This window comes from Diuraphis noxia, unplaced genomic scaffold (genome assembly GCF_037042655.1).
Source record: "Diuraphis noxia isolate RWA-SAM2 unplaced genomic scaffold, SU_Dnox_SAM2 contig0001, whole genome shotgun sequence".
Taxonomy (NCBI): domain Eukaryota; kingdom Metazoa; phylum Arthropoda; class Insecta; order Hemiptera; family Aphididae; genus Diuraphis; species Diuraphis noxia.
Window position 1 is genome coordinate 36,670,292 of NW_028301711.1, and position 20,921 is coordinate 36,691,212.

Consider the following 20,921-nt stretch of genomic DNA (forward strand, 5'->3'; position numbering starts at 1 on the left):
TTTGCGGACAATCGATTTATTGTCCACCGCTTCGTTGGCCCACGTACACCCACACGCACATCATGTCACATAATCATAATATATTATAATATATATATATATATATGGATGTATAGTGTACACACTTCCCCGTTTAATACAACTAGTGTCGAGGAGTAGCGAAATTGGGGCAACAGCTGATTGGATTTTATTCGCGTGGACTTGGCGCGCACGCGCCCAAGGGTAAGGGATCGCGCCTGCGTGTCCGTGTCTGATAACCCGTCCGGCCCGGAGGAACCTAGGGGAACGAGTGGAAAAAAATCGCGCTCAAGGCACAATCAATGATCGTCACATCTGCCGTCTTCCAGACCGGCCGTCGCGCTATGCTTTCCGTTTTCGCGTCTGCTCCGTGCCAACATAGTGCTGTTGGCCAGGTGTGGCGGTAATCGGTCGGCGTACGAAACGATTTTAATAATAATATCATAACATTTTCATGACAACATATTAAGCTGCCCGCCGAGTGCAATCTGACACCCGCGCGCGCGTGTCTGACGGCCAAAGCCGCCGCCGTCTCCGCCTCCGCCTCCGCCGCCGTACCGACTACGCGACCATCGACGCACGTCGTTCGGCCGCGCGCTCCGATCACGTAGTAAACTAGTAACCAACGACGCGGCGATACGGACGGACGGGTCGATCAATAGTAATACCACCGGGCGCCTAGCGTCGCGTTGTACAATTCACAATAACCGCTGTTGTCGTCGTCGTCCGTTGTTTTTTTACCGTGTGAACGTATTGTACCGCCGACCCACTTCACCCTCGCCTAGCAACTCCCCAACATCGTTCCCGACGATATAAAATAATAATATTATCGATATTGTACATTCGTTTCGTCGTCGCCGAGGGTGTTCCGCCGGCCCAACTCCGTATCTCTTCCGCGTCTTATCATGACGGCTGATACGTCGGTGACGACGTCACTCAGCCGTGTCGATACTGTCACTGTAGTTGTCCTCAATAACAACGGCGTTCGTCGTACGTCGGCCGTGGATGCCCAACGGCCGTCTCGTTGAAAGTGTCTCCTTCGTGCCGTCGGACCCGCAGACCGACATCTGCCACCACCGTCCGGGCGATCGGGCAGTCGCGCGCGTAGTTGCTGTCCTCTGTTCTCTTGTAAGTATTGATATTTAATAAAACATAGAGTAATATTTACCTAATCCCCCTCGATCCTTTTTATCCACCTGTCAGATATTGGCCATCAGAGGCCCGTCGATGTATTAGAGCCACCGACGATTATACCTTCATAATATGTTATTGTTATCTATTAATTATTTCTCCGACCGAAGACAACGAGTCAACGACCATTGTTCGATCTGGCTATCATCATACTAATGTACCTGGTTTGGATTTCAGAATGGTTCGACTTGTCGTGTGAACACTGCTGGAAAGATTGTGTGCTGTGTAGTTAGATTAATAGGTAGCCTTCTGTGAGCAGTGAATAGTGATACCACATCCCATTTTACCCTATTCCCGAGCAGGAATCCTGTGCCATGGGTTTAGTTTTCAAAAGATTGGTACTTTTAGTGCTGTAGAATATAAAGCCAATATATTTAGTTGCTGACTCTAAGTGGAGTCAGATGACAAAATATAGACTCTTCCTGGAAGTTTTTAAATATGTTTACCTGTGTAGGCATATTATTTAATTTAGGTGGCTGTTATTACAACAATTTGTTGCTACTAAAAAATGTATAGATGCAATCTTGTAATCGCTTTTAATAGCTTAAATCTATTTATAGGTAGATACTTAGTTTTTTTTAAGCAATTAGGTACATGTAATTAATGATTTCCAATTAATTTCATCTAACTATCCATAATGTTACAGGTATACCTTATACACTTACCTATTTATATATTATATTAAAAAACAAAAAAATTGTGGTTTTGTTTAGGCTATGTTTTGTGTTAGTTTTCAAGCACCAAAAAAAACCTGAGATATTTTTAATTGTATAGACCAAATTGAAAGATAACAACTCAACATAGGAATTGGTTTTTGGCCAGCTAATTGATATAATATGAGGTATAATACTTTACACATATAGGTACCTACCTTAGGCTGGCTCATATTATATTTAATAGCCCAATCCGAGTTTTATATAAATTTAGTGGTAAATGCAATTCATTGATTGCATAGCACAGTAGGACATCTCTTATATGACATTCATTAGTCCGACAATATCAGTAACCCGACACTTTTCTCCTTAAATATTCTTTAAAAAATAAAACATAAGCATTGAAGAATTCATCCAATGAAACATACCTACATACATTATCTTTTTTATATTTTCACAGTTATATTTATAAATTTTAAATTAAATATTTGTTAGAACATATTATGTACTATATATGTACATTTTTGCATTACCTACTTAATAATACCTTGTTTTTTTTTTGGCCAAACCCTCTATAATGGGATCATACCTGATCCCATATTAGTCTCACTAGTGAGGCGGGTACTGCTGTTTATAATATAGTACTATAAGAGGTAACATTCATGTACTGAGACAATAGTGGTACATTATGGTCCTGGTAAATTCCTAAGATTCTTTAAAAGAAATAAGCGTTGAAAGATTAAGGATCTAAATAATACATTATTTCAGTACTAATAACACTTAATTTAAATTATATATACATAATGTTACATACAGTTGTAAGTAAAAAAGAATGATTTAAGCTAATGCAATTTTCTTTTAGAAAATATATTTAATCTACCATATATCTTGACCTATAATATAATATATTCAATATGTATGTACAATATTCATACATATTTTATATGTAGCTATACTCTATAGTATGGGAGATGTATGTAGGTATTTAATATGTACTAACATAGGTACATTTTACAAACAAATTATGCCATACAATAAGTATATATATTACATTAGATAGTTAGGAAAACTTAACTTAGTTAAGTGAAAGAAATTCAATTTTTTAATGCTAAGGATATTATGATATTAAAAGGAACCTTTGATTTTATTTAAAATATTTTATCACTTTGTTAATTTTAAATTGTGAACCTACGCATATGATATTTATTCCGGTATTTATAATTTATATGGAAATTTAAAATAAAATACATTTAATATAATTTTAAAATATTGAACTATGTATCAACCGAAGTATTAACCTATCTTATAGCTTTAATAGTCTAATTATACCTATTCATGCATTTAGAGATAAAATAAATTTTAAATTATATTATTATAATTAATGTTTAACACCAAAGTATTTTGTTGTTAATTTTGTAAAGTTGTATCATGTATGAAAATGACTTTCAAAAAGTAATTTATAGGTACTTAGTCATTCAAATAAATCATTGTTATTAAATTGCCCAAGTGCCTAATCAACTTAATAAATTGTATTGAAAATAAGTACCTACTTTCTGAATCTGTTCAACTATTTAATTATATTTTAGATCTGTTGTATACATTTTTAAGTGATAGTTTTATTTTTGGTTGAACTAAAATTCAATATGTGTGTTCTATTGACCCCACAATGTCACCAATCGACTTCTACTGGTATATATTATATTTTCTATGACATTCTTTGTGGCATAGTTATGTATCAGATGGTATAGAAATCCTAGAATGCTTGTGAAACTAATCTTAAAAAATAACATTTTTATTTGCAGTATTTACCTCTTCAAAGATATTAAATATCATATTCTTCTATCATATTAATGACAATAATAATATTATAGACATCTTATATTACACAGCAATAAAAATATTTGTGAAATGAATGAGTTATGATTAATGTATATCAATATTGGTTATATTAAGGCATTCTTAAATTATATGCTATTATGTAATAAATAATATTAGGTCATATATGATTATAATATTGTTTTTTATCTAATGATGTTATAATCTAATAATTAAATTTAATAACACAAAAAGCAATATATTACAAATAATCACAGTAATATATTAAATATCAATCAAAATATAAAAATAAAAATAAAATTCAAAATGAGTTTTTTTTAATTAGTTAAAACTGTATATGTATATCTACGTTATACGTTATACCATATAGATATCTATGTATGGACATGATGTATGCACCTAATTATTTTATCCATTCTTATTTTGGGGTAGGTATGTTATTTTTAAAGAAGTATTTCCTGCAGGACACTTGTAAGAATACTAAATATTAATAGGTATGCAACCAGGAGGGTTGGACTTCGGTTCCAGACCCTCTCCCCCGGGCACGTATAATAGTATGATTAGTAAAAACATATGAGATGAAACTATTTCATTCTTCATTAATTACCTTAGGAAATTAAATTTTTTTCTGATGTGGTTATAGAGTCATAAATTCATAATATACCATGATAAATTAAGTTACCTAATAATAATGGTGATTAAATTATAATAATAAATAATGTAAATTAATTACCTTTTCTTCTCTTGTTGAGTTTGAGGTTAGGTTAGGCAAATAAAAAGTATAAAAAACTTTTTCACTTACCTAAGAATTTAAAATTATTTTAAATATAAATGTATTGTATTTTTTTTAGTTGTAATGAATAATAACACTATTATTGAAGTATAAAAATGTTAATGTTAATGTCTGAGAACATTTTTTTTTTATATATTGAAAAGGAAGAACGACATTAGAGTTATCATATTCATGTTTATATTCACGAAAAAAAATATTCATATCGTTTAGAAGTGTTATAAAAATATAGTAAAATATTCTTTAAAACTGTTGGTAATTTAAAACTTAAAATCATTTAGGTATTATATAGGCACCCACCTATTTTATTGGAACTAATACGCGGGCAACGCCGTGTCGGGACAGCTAGTATTTATATAAAAATAATGTTAGTAAATTTAAAATTCAATTAAAATCACTATTGATTGTGTATTTGTATATTTGTTTGTGAATCATACACCAATTATCTGTATTTTTAGACAATTGTAACTTGATACTATTTTTTAACCTTGTCTAATTATTATATTTCTGTTTCTTTCAGTAATGACCAAATATCATTGGTAAATAACAGTGAGTAACAAATCATAGTGTAACTTGAGCATATATAAGTTAAGATGTCTTCCGAAGATCTTTTACAACCAGGACATATAGTTAAAGAAAGGTGGAAAGTTGTAAGTAAACATTTTGTCTCCCACTTATTTTCTGTCTCTATTTATAATTTTCATTGTGCGTCTTGTCAACACTCCTTTATTATTTTTTATTCTAAATAATGTTAGTATTATTTTTTCACAATTCATACTAGAAATTTATTTCAACTCACTTAAACAAAACAAGCTTAAAATATAAATTGTCTATAATAAACTATAATAAAATTATGTTAATTTCAACAAAATAAATGTTTAGGAATGTATAGTACGTTTATTATGTTTTATTGTATTTTAAATACAGAAATAAACAGTTTTTTTTTATTTTTATAATTAAATGTATTTACAATCTCTATTATAATAAAAAATAAACAGTTACAAAATAATTTTAAAATATACATTTTTTTCGAGGAATTAAAATCAGTTATTACCCATATTATATATTTTTAATTTTGGTATATCATTGAATTTTTTTTTATATCTTGATGAATTTTCTAAATTACTTATCTTTTGAATAAATAGTTTGATCCTAAATTTAATTTATGATTAACAAAATTGTTTACATTAATTACAGTATACATCATCCATTTTATAATTAAAAAGAACACAATTTAATGTAATAAAATTTAAAAATAATGAAAGTATCAAACTAAACTAGAGTAACATATAAAAAAATGTAAGAGTTATATAAAAATTGTGATAAAATGATAACCATTTAAACATTTAACCAAAACTGATTTATTTAAATTTTGGACAATGTCCAAATTATTGTTATAGCTCTCCTTCATCATATAAAACATTATATGAAGATAGTATAATAGCCTGTTAGTGTCAACAACACTTATTTTATAATAATCTATGTATCATAATTTATTTTTAAAATATTAGTCTTTTTAAATAGTCTTTTCATTAATCAAGTATCATTAAGTATTATAATTTATTTAATTTTTATAAAAAATGCCATACCTATAAGAAATCTAATAATTTAAAGTTTATTGACATTTCTAAATATCAATTATTTTTATTAAAATTTAACCACTTGTTAAATTAATTAACCATTGTATACCTAATATGTTTAAGTTTAATAATTTTTATTATTCTCAATGTACCAATAAATTATACATTTTTAGGCAAGAAAAATTGGTGGTGGTGGATTTGGAGAAATATACGAAGGTCAAGATCTTATAACAAAAGAACTTATAGCTTTGAAAGTAGAATCAGCTCGTCAACCTAAACAAGTCTTAAAAATGGAAGTAGCTGTGTTAAAAAAATTACAAGGTAAATAGCTTATTTATTTAAATATTTATACCAATATGTTTTCCAAATTATTGACTTCAAAATATTAAGGTTAATGATAAAAATAATTATATATATGTGGTCAAATAAGATAAGTAATAGTGAATTGTACATATTTGATATTTATATATATGCATTAAAACTAGAGATGTTACGAACCATAATATTTAAGGTCGAACCGAACCCGAACCGAACTTTTATTGAAATTAACGAACTCGAACAGATCCGAACCTACACACTTTTAATCAAACCCGAACCGAACCGAACTCTTCAAATATTTTAACTGAACATTAAAAGTTAAATTTGATATTATTTTATTTAATATTTAATATTTATTTATTTATTTATTTATCATTTAGCCACCATACCTCAGAATTATTGAATAAAGATTTTACTACTATTTACTTAAATACTTTAATAGTTAATAATTATGCATGAGATTTTTAATTTTTAATTATTAATTTGATGATAACTGATGAGAAAAACGAAAAACATCAATATTTAAAACAAGCAAAATATATTAAACAACTAATAACAATCTATTTTTGTATCGAGGGTTTTCATAACGAGGTCCCCCTTCCCCACCGCATGGAGTATCAACTATCTAGACAGTCTCGGATAATGCGCTGAATGGTCATTGGCTATGGGTGGTAGGAAAGGTGTGAGGCAGCCGGTTGAAACACGCAACTAACAATAACAATAGTAATAACTTATAAATACCTAATAAATATTAATTATTAATTATTTAATAATAATTTATAATTTTAGCCATTACTCCATCGACTTCTATTTTTATTTCTCTGGTTCGATTACCAAACCGAACTATTAGATATTTGGTTCGGTTCGATTATTTTTGGAATTTCCAGTTCGGTTTTTGAACGGAACCGAACACCCAGAGTTCGGTTCGGTTCGGTTCGAAAATCGAACAGTTCGTAACATCTCTAATTAAAACAATTATATCATCTAATGAATCAACAAATATAAAAAACTATTATCAATTTTGTCATATATTTTTTTCAAATATTTAAACTAATTAAATTGTAATAATAGGTATATTTTTATATTTTATTTGTTCTATGACTAGAATTTTATAATTGCCTGTATTGTAATAGTTAGGTAACAATAATAATGTTGAGATCTTTAATTTATATAATAATCAGGACTGAATACTTTAAGAAGAAAATTTATTAAAAAATGTAAAATGTAAGAACTTTTTTCATTCAAATATGCCATTGAAAAATATAATCTAATTAATTAATAATTTTTACTTTCGGAATTGTGTATTGTTTACCTTATTATATATTTGCAAATGTTTTTATTGATTTTCTATTATTGCTTAATATTTCATTGTATTAAAAAAATTAACGTTCTACGTTACCTAATCAATGTATAAGGAGTATACTAAAAATTAATTATATTATTTTCATTGGGAATATTTTCTGGAAAGCCATTGAAGTTTTTACATTCTACATTCTACCTAATATTATATAAAATATATTTCTCAGAAGAAATAAACTCGAAACTGCTTTTAGTTTTGCTTGTATTTCTCTTTGGATGAACCTTGTTGTGCCTTAAAATATTTTTTCAACATTCTCAATCATTTGAATTGAGCAGATAGTATTTCTGCCTTTGAGTGGAATCAATTGGGATTTCTTTTCTTGTATAGGTAGTTAAAAAATGATGAAATCTAACATGTAAAATTTAAGTTTAGGATATATAAGAAGATATTTCATTAGGCATTCCTCTGCCTTAGTAATTATAATATAATATAATAATTTGATTTTTATATGAACTGTAACACTGTCCAATATCTAGTCCTTTGTTTGAAGTGCTTGTACATCTTTTTGTCAAACTAAATCTTATAAATTCTGTATTCTCCTCTATAATAATTAAAAAAATGTTTGATAATTGTTGATCCATTTAAATATAATTTGCATTGTTCAATTCTGTACTGATCAGCATAACTGATCTTATTTTTCATATTTTTTTGAAAAACATTTCCATTTAGGCATATTTATATAATATCATCAAGTGTCATCAATGTTCAGTTTATTTTTTATAATTTTTAATTAAAAGCATATTAGTTGATACTTGTTTTTATTTTTGTTCCTATTGATTTAAGTTTATTATCAGTTATTCATTTACTTATTATAGTATATATAAACATAAAAATAAAACTCTCTTTTATTCAAGCACATGTATTAATACAATAATTATATAATGTAATTTTAGGCAAAGAACACGTATGTCGTTTTATTGGCTGTGGAAGAAATGAACGTTTTAATTATGTTGTAATGCAGTTACAAGGAAAAAATTTGGCCGAGCTGAGAAGAGCGCAACCAAGAGGTGCTTTTTCATTATCTACCACTTTGAGATTAGGTTTACAAATTTTAAAAGCCATAGAAAGTATCCACGAAGTTGGGTTTTTACATAGAGACATAAAACCTGTAAGATTATTTTAGAAACTTTTAAGAGATTATAGTCCTACAATGTTTATAAAATTGTTGATGACGTTTTATTTTTAAATAGTCAAATTTTGCTATTGGAAGACTGTATCAAAATTCTCGTTGTGTTTTCATGTTGGATTATGGTCTAGCTAGACAATTCACAACTGCTAATGGGGAAGTAAGAACTCCTAGAACTGCAGCTGGCTTCCGTGGTACTGTAAGATATGCTTCATTGAACGCCCACAAAAATAAAGTAAGTAGTATTAAATTGTTTGTACCTGTATATCAGTCTATTTACATCATAAAGTCCTACATATTAAATTATATTATTGTCAAAAAACATATAAACTATGTTAGTTACACTGGTAGTATTTTAAGTACATTGGATTATCAAAATTTTGGTATTTAAAAAGTATGGTAAAGTAATTTTTGGACCCCAGACAAACATCGGAAACAAATGCTGATAATGAAAACTGACTTAATTGATGGTTGTACTTTAACCAAACCTAACTTGGTTGAGTTGATTTTAATGATTATATATTAAGATATTTTACATCAAAAAAAAATTATAATTTTAAATTCTTAGCTTTTATTTTGTTCAGGAAATGGGAAGACATGATGATCTATGGTCATTGTTTTATATGTTGGCGGAGTTTGTTAATGGACAGTTACCTTGGCGGAAGATTAAAGATAAAGAGCAAGTCGGTGTTATGAAAGAAAATTATGATCATCGCTCACTTCTTAAACATCTTCCATCAGATCTGCGTCAGTTTCTTGAGCATATTCAGGTATAATATTAAATATAGGTACCTAATTTATTTAATGCTTTTTAATTTTTAAGAAGACATGATTGCGTTGTTTCTGTCTAACAAGTAGCAAATTTTATGCTCATCACATTATATTAGCTTACAATTTAGAGGGAATTGACCTGTATTCAAATTTAAAAAGGGTTAAATTAAATTTAAAAGCGAGTTTTGAGTATTTTAAAATTGTAAATTGTTAGTAATACTCATACTTAAGTTAAAATTAAAATATGATAAAAATCTTATGAAACTGACTAGATAAAAATCTTATTTTTAATTTTTATAAGAGATCTAAATTTTTAACTAATGGAACTAAACTTGATCTGATGAGCATAAAATTTGCCATGTTACACACTTGTAAGACAAAGACAAAATGTGTGGGTATCAAGTCCTCTTAATCGTAAATTTCATGTTTAATAATTTTTTTAATTCAACTCAAAATGTCTATTAAAAAAAAAAAAAAAAAAGCGGGTAAGTGGATGTCGCTCTGCTGTACATTAGGTGGTGGGGTGACTTGACTTGAATGCAATGATAGGTATCATTGTATATGAAAAACGATTCTGAAATGAAATGATTTGTCTGTCTAGGACATATTATATTTAAATATTGTCATATATTCTATTTTGCAACAAATATTTTATTTTTCAATTATTAAGACGCATTTTGCATAAGGTATGGTTAATCAATTTTTCCAAAAACCTTGCATGTAGTTATCATAATTCATAATACCTTATATTATCATAGATATACCTGGTTTGAGGATAAATCTTTATCATTACACGACTTCATAAAAATTTAAAACTCAAACACACTTGAAATTTCTCCTATAATGGTGCTTCGAGTTTTCTCTATAACTACTTGAAGGAAAACTTTGTGTTGTATTTTTAATCCTTAGTAATAAACACAAACATTTTTATGATTTTTCAACTTCAAAATAATTTGCAAATATTCATGGTTTTGACGAATTTTTGTCAATATTTGAACTTCAAATGTTAATAAAAAAAAATTGTGGCTATGTATTCTTATAATTTTTTAATCACTATAAGAATAACTTATGATTGGCCCAAAAAATTTTACCGACACTTCAAAAAATCGAAAATTTCAGTGGTCTATAAATAACTCAAAAAAGTCAAAATATTTTGAAAATTAAACTGTATATAGAAAACACTAACATAAACATTTGGCGAAAATTTCAAGTATTTACAGTGATTAGTTTTTGAATTACAACCATATAAAAAAATCCATTTGGTCGAAAACTGGTTTTGCGTAAAAATTCCCATTTTTCTGTCATTTTTTTTGTCATTCTTGATTTTTTTGAAAACTATTGGAAAATGTTAACTTTTGACCTGTATAAAGCACCAAGGATATTCACTTTTACATCGAAAACCACCCCCAAAGTTTGAAATTGAAGCATTATTTCGACTAGTTATGCTGTACACAGACACAAAAAAAATAAAAAACACATACATCATTGTGAAATCAATACATTCATCGCTTCGTGCAGAATCTAAAATAATAAGGTAGAATTATCTATAATAAAGCCTCTGAAGATCTTTTATTTCTAAAATATCCTAATGCTATGTTTAATTACAGTTAACAAAAAATTTCCATTGACTGCACAAACTATGCAAAGTTGATGACATTTTAATTAATTTTTGTTCTTTAGTCTCTTGAATATGCCGACAAACCAGATTATAATATGTTAACGGGTCTTTTTGAACGATGTATGAAAAGACGTGGTGTTAAAGAATGTGATCAATTTGACTGGGAGAAAACTACTGAAACAGTTCAACCAGCAGTTACAGTTAGTGTTATTACAAATAATACTACACCAGTTATCTCTAGGCCAATCACCTGCACATCCTATGGTGCAGAAATCAACAATCAATTAGTCACTTCTACTGTAGATAATGGACAAGAAGAAGAACCAGTTAATAAAAAAAATACTCCAGAGGTAAATACTTGTTACTAAATATGTCATTAAATCAGCAGTTAAAATTGTAACTGTTTTTAATTTTTCCTGTTCACAGGAGCAAATACAATGTGATAATAATATAATTTACCGACGTGCCCAAAAACTCGAATCTGATGCAAACAATTCAGGTTCTAATAAAATTATTTCTACCGATAAAAACTGTAATGCTACATCTAGCACACCATTAGATCATTTACCAATTCCAAAAAGTATAACTTTTTATTATAAATAATAGATTTTTATTAACTATAATTTTTATTTATTAAAGGTTCCCCTAAGAAAGTAGTTCAGCGAAGAGCTGTTTCTATGCCTGGTTTGGAAAGAGAAACAGAATTGTTAGATGCTTCTAAGCGTAATTCTTCCCAAACTAATTGTACTGTTGATTCTGGTTTCCCACCAACGCCATTAAATGTTGATGGTGTGCCTAATTCAGATCTGGGTAATTTGAATACTGCAGTTATTGCAACTCAGGAGGCTAATAAAGGTAAAATTTTAATTTAAAAAAAAAAAAAAAACTTAAATAAAAATATTTTCTATTTTAATGTTGTCTTAGTTATAACAGCTAGTTCTCCTGTGGTCGAAGCAGATAGCATTGTTAATCAAATAAAAAAAGAACAACGTAGTTTACATTTTGCAAGGCGACAAGCTACTCCTAATAGGCAAATATTAAAATCTTCTGCCACTACTGCCAGGGATGTCACATATACTCAATTTGCTGTAATTGATGATGATAACTTATCTGCAATGCAACAAATGACACGTGGTGGTGGAGGTATACACATTTGATTTTATAATCTTATTTAAATTATTTAAGTATCTTGTATGAAAGATTATTAAATATAATGGCTTATTAAAATGTAATGGACAATCATCAGCTTCTAAATAATGTTAAAAAACCTTAAGCAAAATATTGATTTACTAATTGTTCTATAATTGTTTATGTAAATGTAACTGGATATATTGAACTTAAATGCTTTTATATAGGGCTAACTCTTATGTCACAATGGAAATCACAATTTGATGACTCTGAAGAAACTGATAATGAGTGGAAGCCAGAAAATCTTCAAAGCCCTGAACATAGATTAAGTTTGCATGGTGTTTCTTTGGTATTTATTTTAAACTAGTTGCAAATAATTTTTTTTTTAAATTAAAATTAAAATTGTTTTAATTGTATACAGAGTGGAAAAGATAATGTTTATCCTCAATATCTAAATAATTGTAAGACACCAGATAAGACATCTGGTAGGGATCAGTTAGCACAATGTTTTTCAAAATACACCGATAATCTGATACATAATTCACTCTTATCACGAGCTTGGAGTGAAATACAAATTGCTTCAAAATTAAGGTAAGTTAACATAAAAAATAAATTTTAAATTGTCTTCACTTTTAATGTATTTTTATAAATATGTATATTGTTATGTCTTAAATTAGATCAAACCTTGAACCACCCTGGTTACAAGAAGCTGTCTTTGATGATATTGTGTATGAACTTGATACAAGTAGAAATATAGCTATAAGGAACTCGGAAAAAAGTATAACAAAGAAATTACAAAGATCTATTAGTCTAGCTGTAAGTTTACTCAGTAGCATGTTCCAAGCTTGATGTTATAGTTGCAAAAAATAAAGTTTGTATTTGTTTGTGGTTTATAGAACATTAGTTTGAGTATTATTCCTAAAAAAGAATTTCAAACTCAATTTATACAACAAACAAAAATGAAATTAAAAGTTCCTTCTCTACAAGTTACCACTAACACAACCAGATCTTCCAATGAAGGTGATGAATTATCGGGAAAATTATTTGCCGATGAATCACTAAAAAATGGTGAGTGCTTCATAAATGTTCTTCCCACATTTAGGAAATTTTCAATTTAAATATATTTTCATTTTCCATAAAAAATAAATATATTTTTAATTTATATTATTTGTGTATTGATATACATTTTTAGTAGTTATAAATAAAACAAATTTCAATGTATTATATTATTCTTAATTTACTTTTTTAAAAATTTAATATACATTTCTATTCTTTTTCAAAATTCTCTGAAACTAATTTAAATAAGAATTAAAACATAAATAAATTGAAATTTAATGTTTTTGTTTGTTAAACAGTAATTTATTTTCATCAAGTATTGGTTACCAAATAATATTTTAAATGTAATTTTAGAGATTTGTATTCTTATTACTTTCTAATGTATCCAAACTATTTAAGTATTTCTAAACTAGAGAATTTTTATTTGGTATTGGAATATCAATATTGATTTATGATTATTCTTTTATTTGCATTAAAATATAATTTCATTTATATAACACTCCCTTCGCTCAATTTAAAACCATGTGTATAAGTTACGGAAAAAATAGGGAATGATGTATCTGAAAATTGTCCGATGGAAACAGTATCTGGAAAATTGGAAATAAGAGTTGTTGATCGACATCTAAATGATAATGATGATAACTGTGACATAACAAGCTCAAAACCATATGTGGGTACTGAGAAAGATGACAAAGGTCCGTTCTAAGGATTGAAAATTAATTAAAAATACCTAACAGCAATTTATATTTTGTTTTAATATGCTGTAGTATACGATGTTTGATCATTTGAATTTTTGACTAACATTGTTATGAAATGAGTTTTGTTAACAAATTTAACATCATTGTATGTCTGGACATTAAAATTGTTTTGTGCGATAATTAACTCTTTATTTTTAATTATTTAATTTATTTATTTAAAATATACTTACTTAAATTTAAACTATAAATCTGTATTATTGATTTACAGCTCACCGAAAATGGGCTAGAAACAAAAATAGTAGTGATATTATGAATACAAATGGGAAACATTTTGATGAAAACGAATTATCTAACATTAGTGTAAAATCATTTTCCTCTTCCGATCAAAATAACAAAATCTCTGATCATAGCAGGTATAAGATAACTAAAGAAAAACATAGTATATTTAATTGACTTAAAGCAATTATGTTATATATGTATTAATATTAGTTTTTACAAAATTTGTTAAGAAAATTCTTATTTTTCTTTTATTTTACATTTATCAACTAATTATTTTTTTTTATAAATATTTTATTTTGTCATCAGTAATCACAGTATTATTATTAGTAAAATGAATTTAAATATCTTTCAAATATGCTTGTCTACTGATGAAATAATTATAAAACTAATCCAAAAATGTGTCATCTAGAAGTAAAAAACCACCTCAACCCACAATTCTTAACAAAAACAGTAAAATTCCATTACCTGTCAACCAAAAATTAGCAGAATCAAATGAAATAAATTCAGCAATGTTCAGGTAAATAACATAATAAATAAAATTGTATAACTAATACGGTACACATAATTAATTTTTTGGTTTTAAAATTATTAATTTTTTTAGTGACGAATCAAAATCAAGTGCAACTAGTAATAGTGGAAAACAATTACCAGAAGCACTTTTAAAATGTCGTGGCCAAAATTTACTTACAGAAGTGCGTAGTAAACCACCAACTTCTGAAGAAATAGATGATCAGTACACTCCTGGTCTTAGAAGACGACGACAACTTCAAGATAAATATGTAACTGACCCATCCCAATTAAATTTACGATTTCAAAGACCTCAAATGCGAAGGTCAAGAGAATCATACTATAGATCTAGGTAAATATAAATATATCTGCATTTTATAACTAAGCCATTGATTTAATAATTATTTTTTATTTCACCGTCCCTTTCAATACTTTTCATTTTTTTTTGTTATGAAATAACTTATCTTAATAATTTTTTTATTGAATTCTTATTTTCGCCTGATTCAAAATGTTGTATTCTGAATCTCACAAATGGTAATCAATAATCATTATTTTATAATATTATAATACATAATAACCATTTACCTATTGTTTCATAGTAAATAAGTAATAATTGTATTTTATATTTTTGTAGATTTTCTGGTAGTCAAGATGATAATACCGGATTATTTTCAAATTATAGACCTATATCTGGTTCATCTAGTAGAAGTCTTGAACGTAACTATGAGTCTGATATTTTATCATCTCCTACCTTAATACCACCACCAAGTATGTACTCGTCAGATGTCCAAACTCTTGTTGAAAATAATGCTAGGTATGTCAAATAACTTCTTTTTTTTTTTCTTTGCGAATTGAAAATTGTTTGTTTGAAATTATGAATTGAAAAATTAATTATTTTTACAGATGTCGTCGGTACCAAATTTATAAACCTACTGAGCTTGCGAGGGATTAAAATAGTGTATTATAAATTAATAGATTATATTATTATATTCATTTTCATTGAAGGTATTCAAACTATTTTCAAAATATTTGAATAATTAGTTTAAACGTTTCATCTTGCATAAATTGTGTTTTGAATCATACATTGTATTTTATTTATTTTAACGTAATTATATAATATAATACTGTTTTTTTTTTTTTAATTCAAAATATGCCAATTGAGTTTTTAAACCCAAATCTAAGGAAGACCAAATTTTCTTTGTGGCTTATTTTTATACAATTTTCCGTTTAACTCAGTTAATTTACTTTCTGCTTCCTACCTATTTTACAAATTTGAATTTAGTTTAACCACAGTTCTTGAATTTTTTTACGTAGTGATAATATTTCACACATGCATTATACATTTATACAAAATGTAAAATAATAATAAATTATTTAAATTAAATAAAATATCAACAATATTCTATTGTATTAATGTCTTAAATTTAAATCCACATTCAAATATAATTGAAAACAACACTAATCTATTGTAAAAATAATAATACTTTATTCATTCAAATTAAAATAAAATATTGTTAATGGAATTTATAAATTAGTTAAAAATCTAAATTGTTTTACCTACACCATTGCATCTCATTGGTTTATTTTGTGTGTTGTATACAGTTTTATTTTATTTTTCACATCTAAACTGCTTTATGTCATGATGTTAACTTGTTTATTTATTTAGTACATACATGATTTATTTAAATATTGTCAACAACCCCTAAAGGCTGTGATAAAAGTAGTATCTAAGGTACTTACTCTATAAACATTTCAAACGGCAAATGGTGATAACATATTTTTCTTTTTACACATTTGTTATTGGAAAAAAATTTAGCTCTACATTTAAAAGATCTCTGACCTGTACAGCATATCTACTAATAAGTTAATACATAGACAACCCATTTAAAAGCAGCTCCTATAAACGCACTATTGTCAAGTTCCTATTTGTTACTCGACCTTTATTTATGTTAGTATATCTGTCAATACCTATGATGCTACTAAATAAGGATGTCAAACTCGTAATCAAATTATTGGTTATTAACATATATTTTCATTCTAGTAACTCAAAATCATTAAATATGATTAAACGTATTTATAAAACTTATTTAGATATTTGCAATACAATTCACAGTAACTTTTTTTTATTTTTAACTGTTAAATAGAATATTATTGCTAGAAAATAATTGGTTAAGAAGACTGAATGTGTTATTAATATTCACACTAAAATTGTGAAAAATGTAACTAATTCACAACTTCATAAATCACTTGCTAATTATAAAATAGAAAATAGCCATTAAGATTTGAGTGTTGAATTTGACAACCTTGTTTACAGTCTTTTATTGTATAGCTAAAAAATGTATTAGTTAATTGTATAATTTAGATTCACACCAATTTTAGAAATATTTATACAATTATGTATGTGTAATTATCTATTAAATTGTTAATCAAGAAAAAATAGTTTACTCTATTGAAAACTATTTGCGATTATTAATAATTATGTTATCAATTTTTGTTTTTTCTATTTCTTATAAGATGTAATAATGTATAATTACCAAAAACCTAGTCATTTTTATTAAGGAATTTAGTATTTTTATTGTGTCACTGTGGTGCTTCTAATCAACTATAGTTACAACTTAATTTATTTTTTTTTTTTAACTTTGGTTGGTGTTTTTTTTTATTTAAACTAATAGTTATAACTAGAGTATAGATGAAATAAATTAATTATCCACCAAAAAACTTTACAGGATTTAACCTTTTATAACTAATTGTATAGCCTTATATAATAAAATAAAATATTAAATTACTGTTGAAATGTAAAAAAAATCATTTAAATCACATTAATTGTATTGTTTAGACTTAAGCTACTAGCATTTGACTGATGGATCAGTGATGTATCTTTTTTCTTTAATTTATTGAAATGTTATTAAGAGCTTAGAGACTATTATTATTTATTTATTTTTGTTTTTGCTTTTGTAGTAATTTTTAAACTATTAGTTTTGCACTAGGATTACTCAAATATAATTCACAGAATACTGTTTGTGATTTTTCTCATGTCATATAGAACATTTATGAAAATAAACTTACATTACATTGAAAATATAATATTTATATTTATCATTTTAATATTACATATTATACAAATTGTGTATTTTAACACATTAGTTTTGTAAATGCATTGTGTTAAGCTTTATTACGTTAAGTGATCAAATTTTTATTTTTTGCAATAAATATAGTACCCAAACACTCTTTTAACTTAATAAATTTATTTTTTGTTTAGTAAATTTAAAACACTGTAAAAGATAATCCAGGTTTGCCTGATTTAAAGAGACAATTTAAATTTAAATTATTAGATTTCAATATCACAAGCATTCCTATTATTATTATTTATTTTGTATATTACATCACTAATATGCTTATTCTGTATTCATAATTTAATAATTGTGTAAGAATAATTAATAATTTACAAATAATATAAATATTATTTTATTTTTTATTGGCAGACAGTTAGTGGATTATTTCTATGCTATAGATACGATAGGTTTATTTACAAAATAACCAACATATATTCCTTTACATAATTAAGATAATATAAACAATTAGAAAAATATAATAAATGTATAATATTTATCATTAAACAAATTCCTTATCGTTAATTAGACTTTCAGGCAACAGTCATCTGTACAATTTTAAGTAACATTAATATTTGGATTTATAATACTAGATATAATAACCTATCTTATATAATAATAATAATAATAATAATAATAATAATTTATTCAGCAATAATAGTTTACAATGGAAGATATATACATATTTGTAATTATATTGCTTCGCCCACCACTAAGGATAAGTTCCTTGTTTTGATGGGCGATATATCATAGTAATTTAATTTATTTCAATACATTTTAACTTTAATTGTTAGTTTGTTAATTTTGCTTTAAGACCAGACAAATCTTTGAAAATTGATTTGTATACGTTCTAAGTTTCTATTTCAGTATTATTATTATTCTTTATTTTTATTATTATTTAGATCTGCTAAATTAGTATCCATCTTTTTTGAATGTGTTATAAAAGCTGATCTCTTTCCAAGATAAAAAAGCTAAAGTGAAAAATTTGGCTCTATATTTATCGTCCTAAATTAGATTTTTTTTAAATAGATCTTAATAAAAGTCATTATTTTACAGTTTCGCATTTTGTTGAAAATTCGACACCCAGAAGTAATGAAATGTGTATGACATCGTCTTAAGTAAAATATGATAGGATTAGTATACTTAGGCTAATTTTTGTGGTTTCTAAATTAAGTTTTTGTATAAACTAATGTAACAAATGTTTTATATATGATCAACAATAGATTTGAGTGTAATCCATCAGTAAAAAATTATATTATCTCATATTTCAGTTAAAAATAGATTTCCCATAGGAAACTAATCTTTTGTATTAGTTAATTTTTATGGTTGTAAAATTTAAATAAAGATTGTAAATGAAGGTCAACTGACTATTCACATATGTATTGAGTGTCATCTGATGAATCAATGAGAAATTCTTCCAAAGTAATGTTGAAAACAAACTTCCCTAGACTAAAAATCTTATGTACCTATTATCATTATTTCGTAGTGCCAAATTCTAGTTTGAAAATAAAGTAATTTAAAAATACTATTTTAAGTTTCAGTTTAAATTTATGCATCTAATAAAGAATAATTATACTATTAATATTATACTACATGAGTATTATTCATTGATAAAAACATCAATTCTGTTAAATTTAAAACACATATATATCGCCCCTAATCGAAAAATTATAAGTATAAGCTATCTTTTGTGATTTCGTATTTTAGTTTTAGGATTTACCAATGTATTTAAAGGTTGACATACGATTAACATTAGAATTGAATATCATCTATACTCTGTTCAAAATAAGACCGGACCTCGGCGGCGACCAGTTTTCGTTCGCGACGGTCAGGCACCTCCCCCACCATAGATCATGTGTCAGGCCGAGCCGCAGAAATAAGCCACGCCCATGCGCACAACTCGGCCGCCGAGGTCCGGTCTTATTTTGAACAGAGTATAGGTATATGTAAAAAGTTTAATTCCCTCATTTTTTGCATTAAATAAAGGTTTTCTCTTGGAAAATAAACGTTAGTATAAGCAGAATTTTGTGGTTCTTAATTCTAGTTTTAGGATAAACTTAAATAAGAGAGAATTAATTTAATTATTATTAACCTAACATTAGACTTGTGTTAGCCATCGATAAAAATATGAATTCTTCGGATAAAAATAGATCGTCACTAGGAAAATAAACATTACCTAAGAAAAGTTAATTTTTTGGTTCTTAGTTATAGTTTTAGGATAAATATATGTAAAGGAGAGGTAACAATAGACTTGAGTGTTATGTTTTATAGGGGACTACAAAATTCCCAAAGTTTTAAGTTAAAAATAAGTTTCTTCCTATAAAATATAAGTTATTATAAGTTTTCATATTTGCAAATTTTAAATTAAAGATTATTTTATGTAACTGATGGTTAATCAATGAATCACATTCGTGTTATGTTTAATTATAGTTTGGGATAAACTTATTTATAAATTGTTTTCAACTCACTCGCTGTATACCGTGGTGATATGAACGCGTCTTCTCGCTCTCTATTGCATTTTTCTACTCTTTAACCTTGTTAAGAGTATTATCATCTCAAGATTAATATCTATCGATCAGTTGTGTTATACCAACGCCAAGTTTGCCGTCTTTTTGATGTCCCAGATCTTTTTCAGTCCATCAGTGGCTATAATTTGGTAATTTTAATTAAATATTTTTATCTCAATGTCTTTAATCATAGCTGTTATTACGTATCTTTTAGAGCTCCCTGGCTCAGCGAGCGGTCGTTTCAATCATACCGCATTTTATAATAAACGGCTCCACTAACAGACCGTCATCGAATACCTAGCTCACTTACTAATATCAAGCAAAATATTAAAAATAAATAAAATACAACTACTAATAATGCTATTTGCATACAGT

The 20,921-nt window shown here is 26.9% G+C and overlaps 1 protein-coding gene across 2 annotated transcripts; it reads left to right on the top strand.

Annotated features, from left to right (window-relative positions):
* The first annotated feature begins 339 nt into the window (after positions 1-339).
* Positions 340-19,621, top strand: Asator (tau-tubulin kinase asator). 2 transcript variants are annotated; one of them, XM_015514301.2, is made up of 20 exons: positions 340-1,146; positions 5,009-5,138; positions 6,242-6,389; positions 8,640-8,854; positions 8,937-9,107; positions 9,457-9,642; positions 11,324-11,611; positions 11,688-11,841; positions 11,901-12,116; positions 12,186-12,404; positions 12,617-12,738; positions 12,811-12,980; positions 13,067-13,205; positions 13,286-13,457; positions 13,994-14,140; positions 14,412-14,556; positions 14,832-14,939; positions 15,024-15,281; positions 15,564-15,743; positions 15,833-19,621. In XM_015514301.2, the coding sequence occupies exons 2-20, from the start codon at positions 5,082-5,084 to the stop codon at positions 15,879-15,881; spliced, it is 3,144 nt and encodes a 1,047-aa protein (XP_015369787.1). In that variant the 5' UTR covers positions 340-1,146; positions 5,009-5,081; the 3' UTR covers positions 15,882-19,621. The 2 variants fall into 2 exon arrangements, with proteins under 2 accessions (XP_015369787.1, XP_015369788.1); XM_015514302.2 differs by lacking the exon at positions 13,994-14,140 and having other exon boundaries at positions 343-1,146.
* The last annotated feature ends 1,300 nt before the right edge of the window (positions 19,622-20,921 follow it).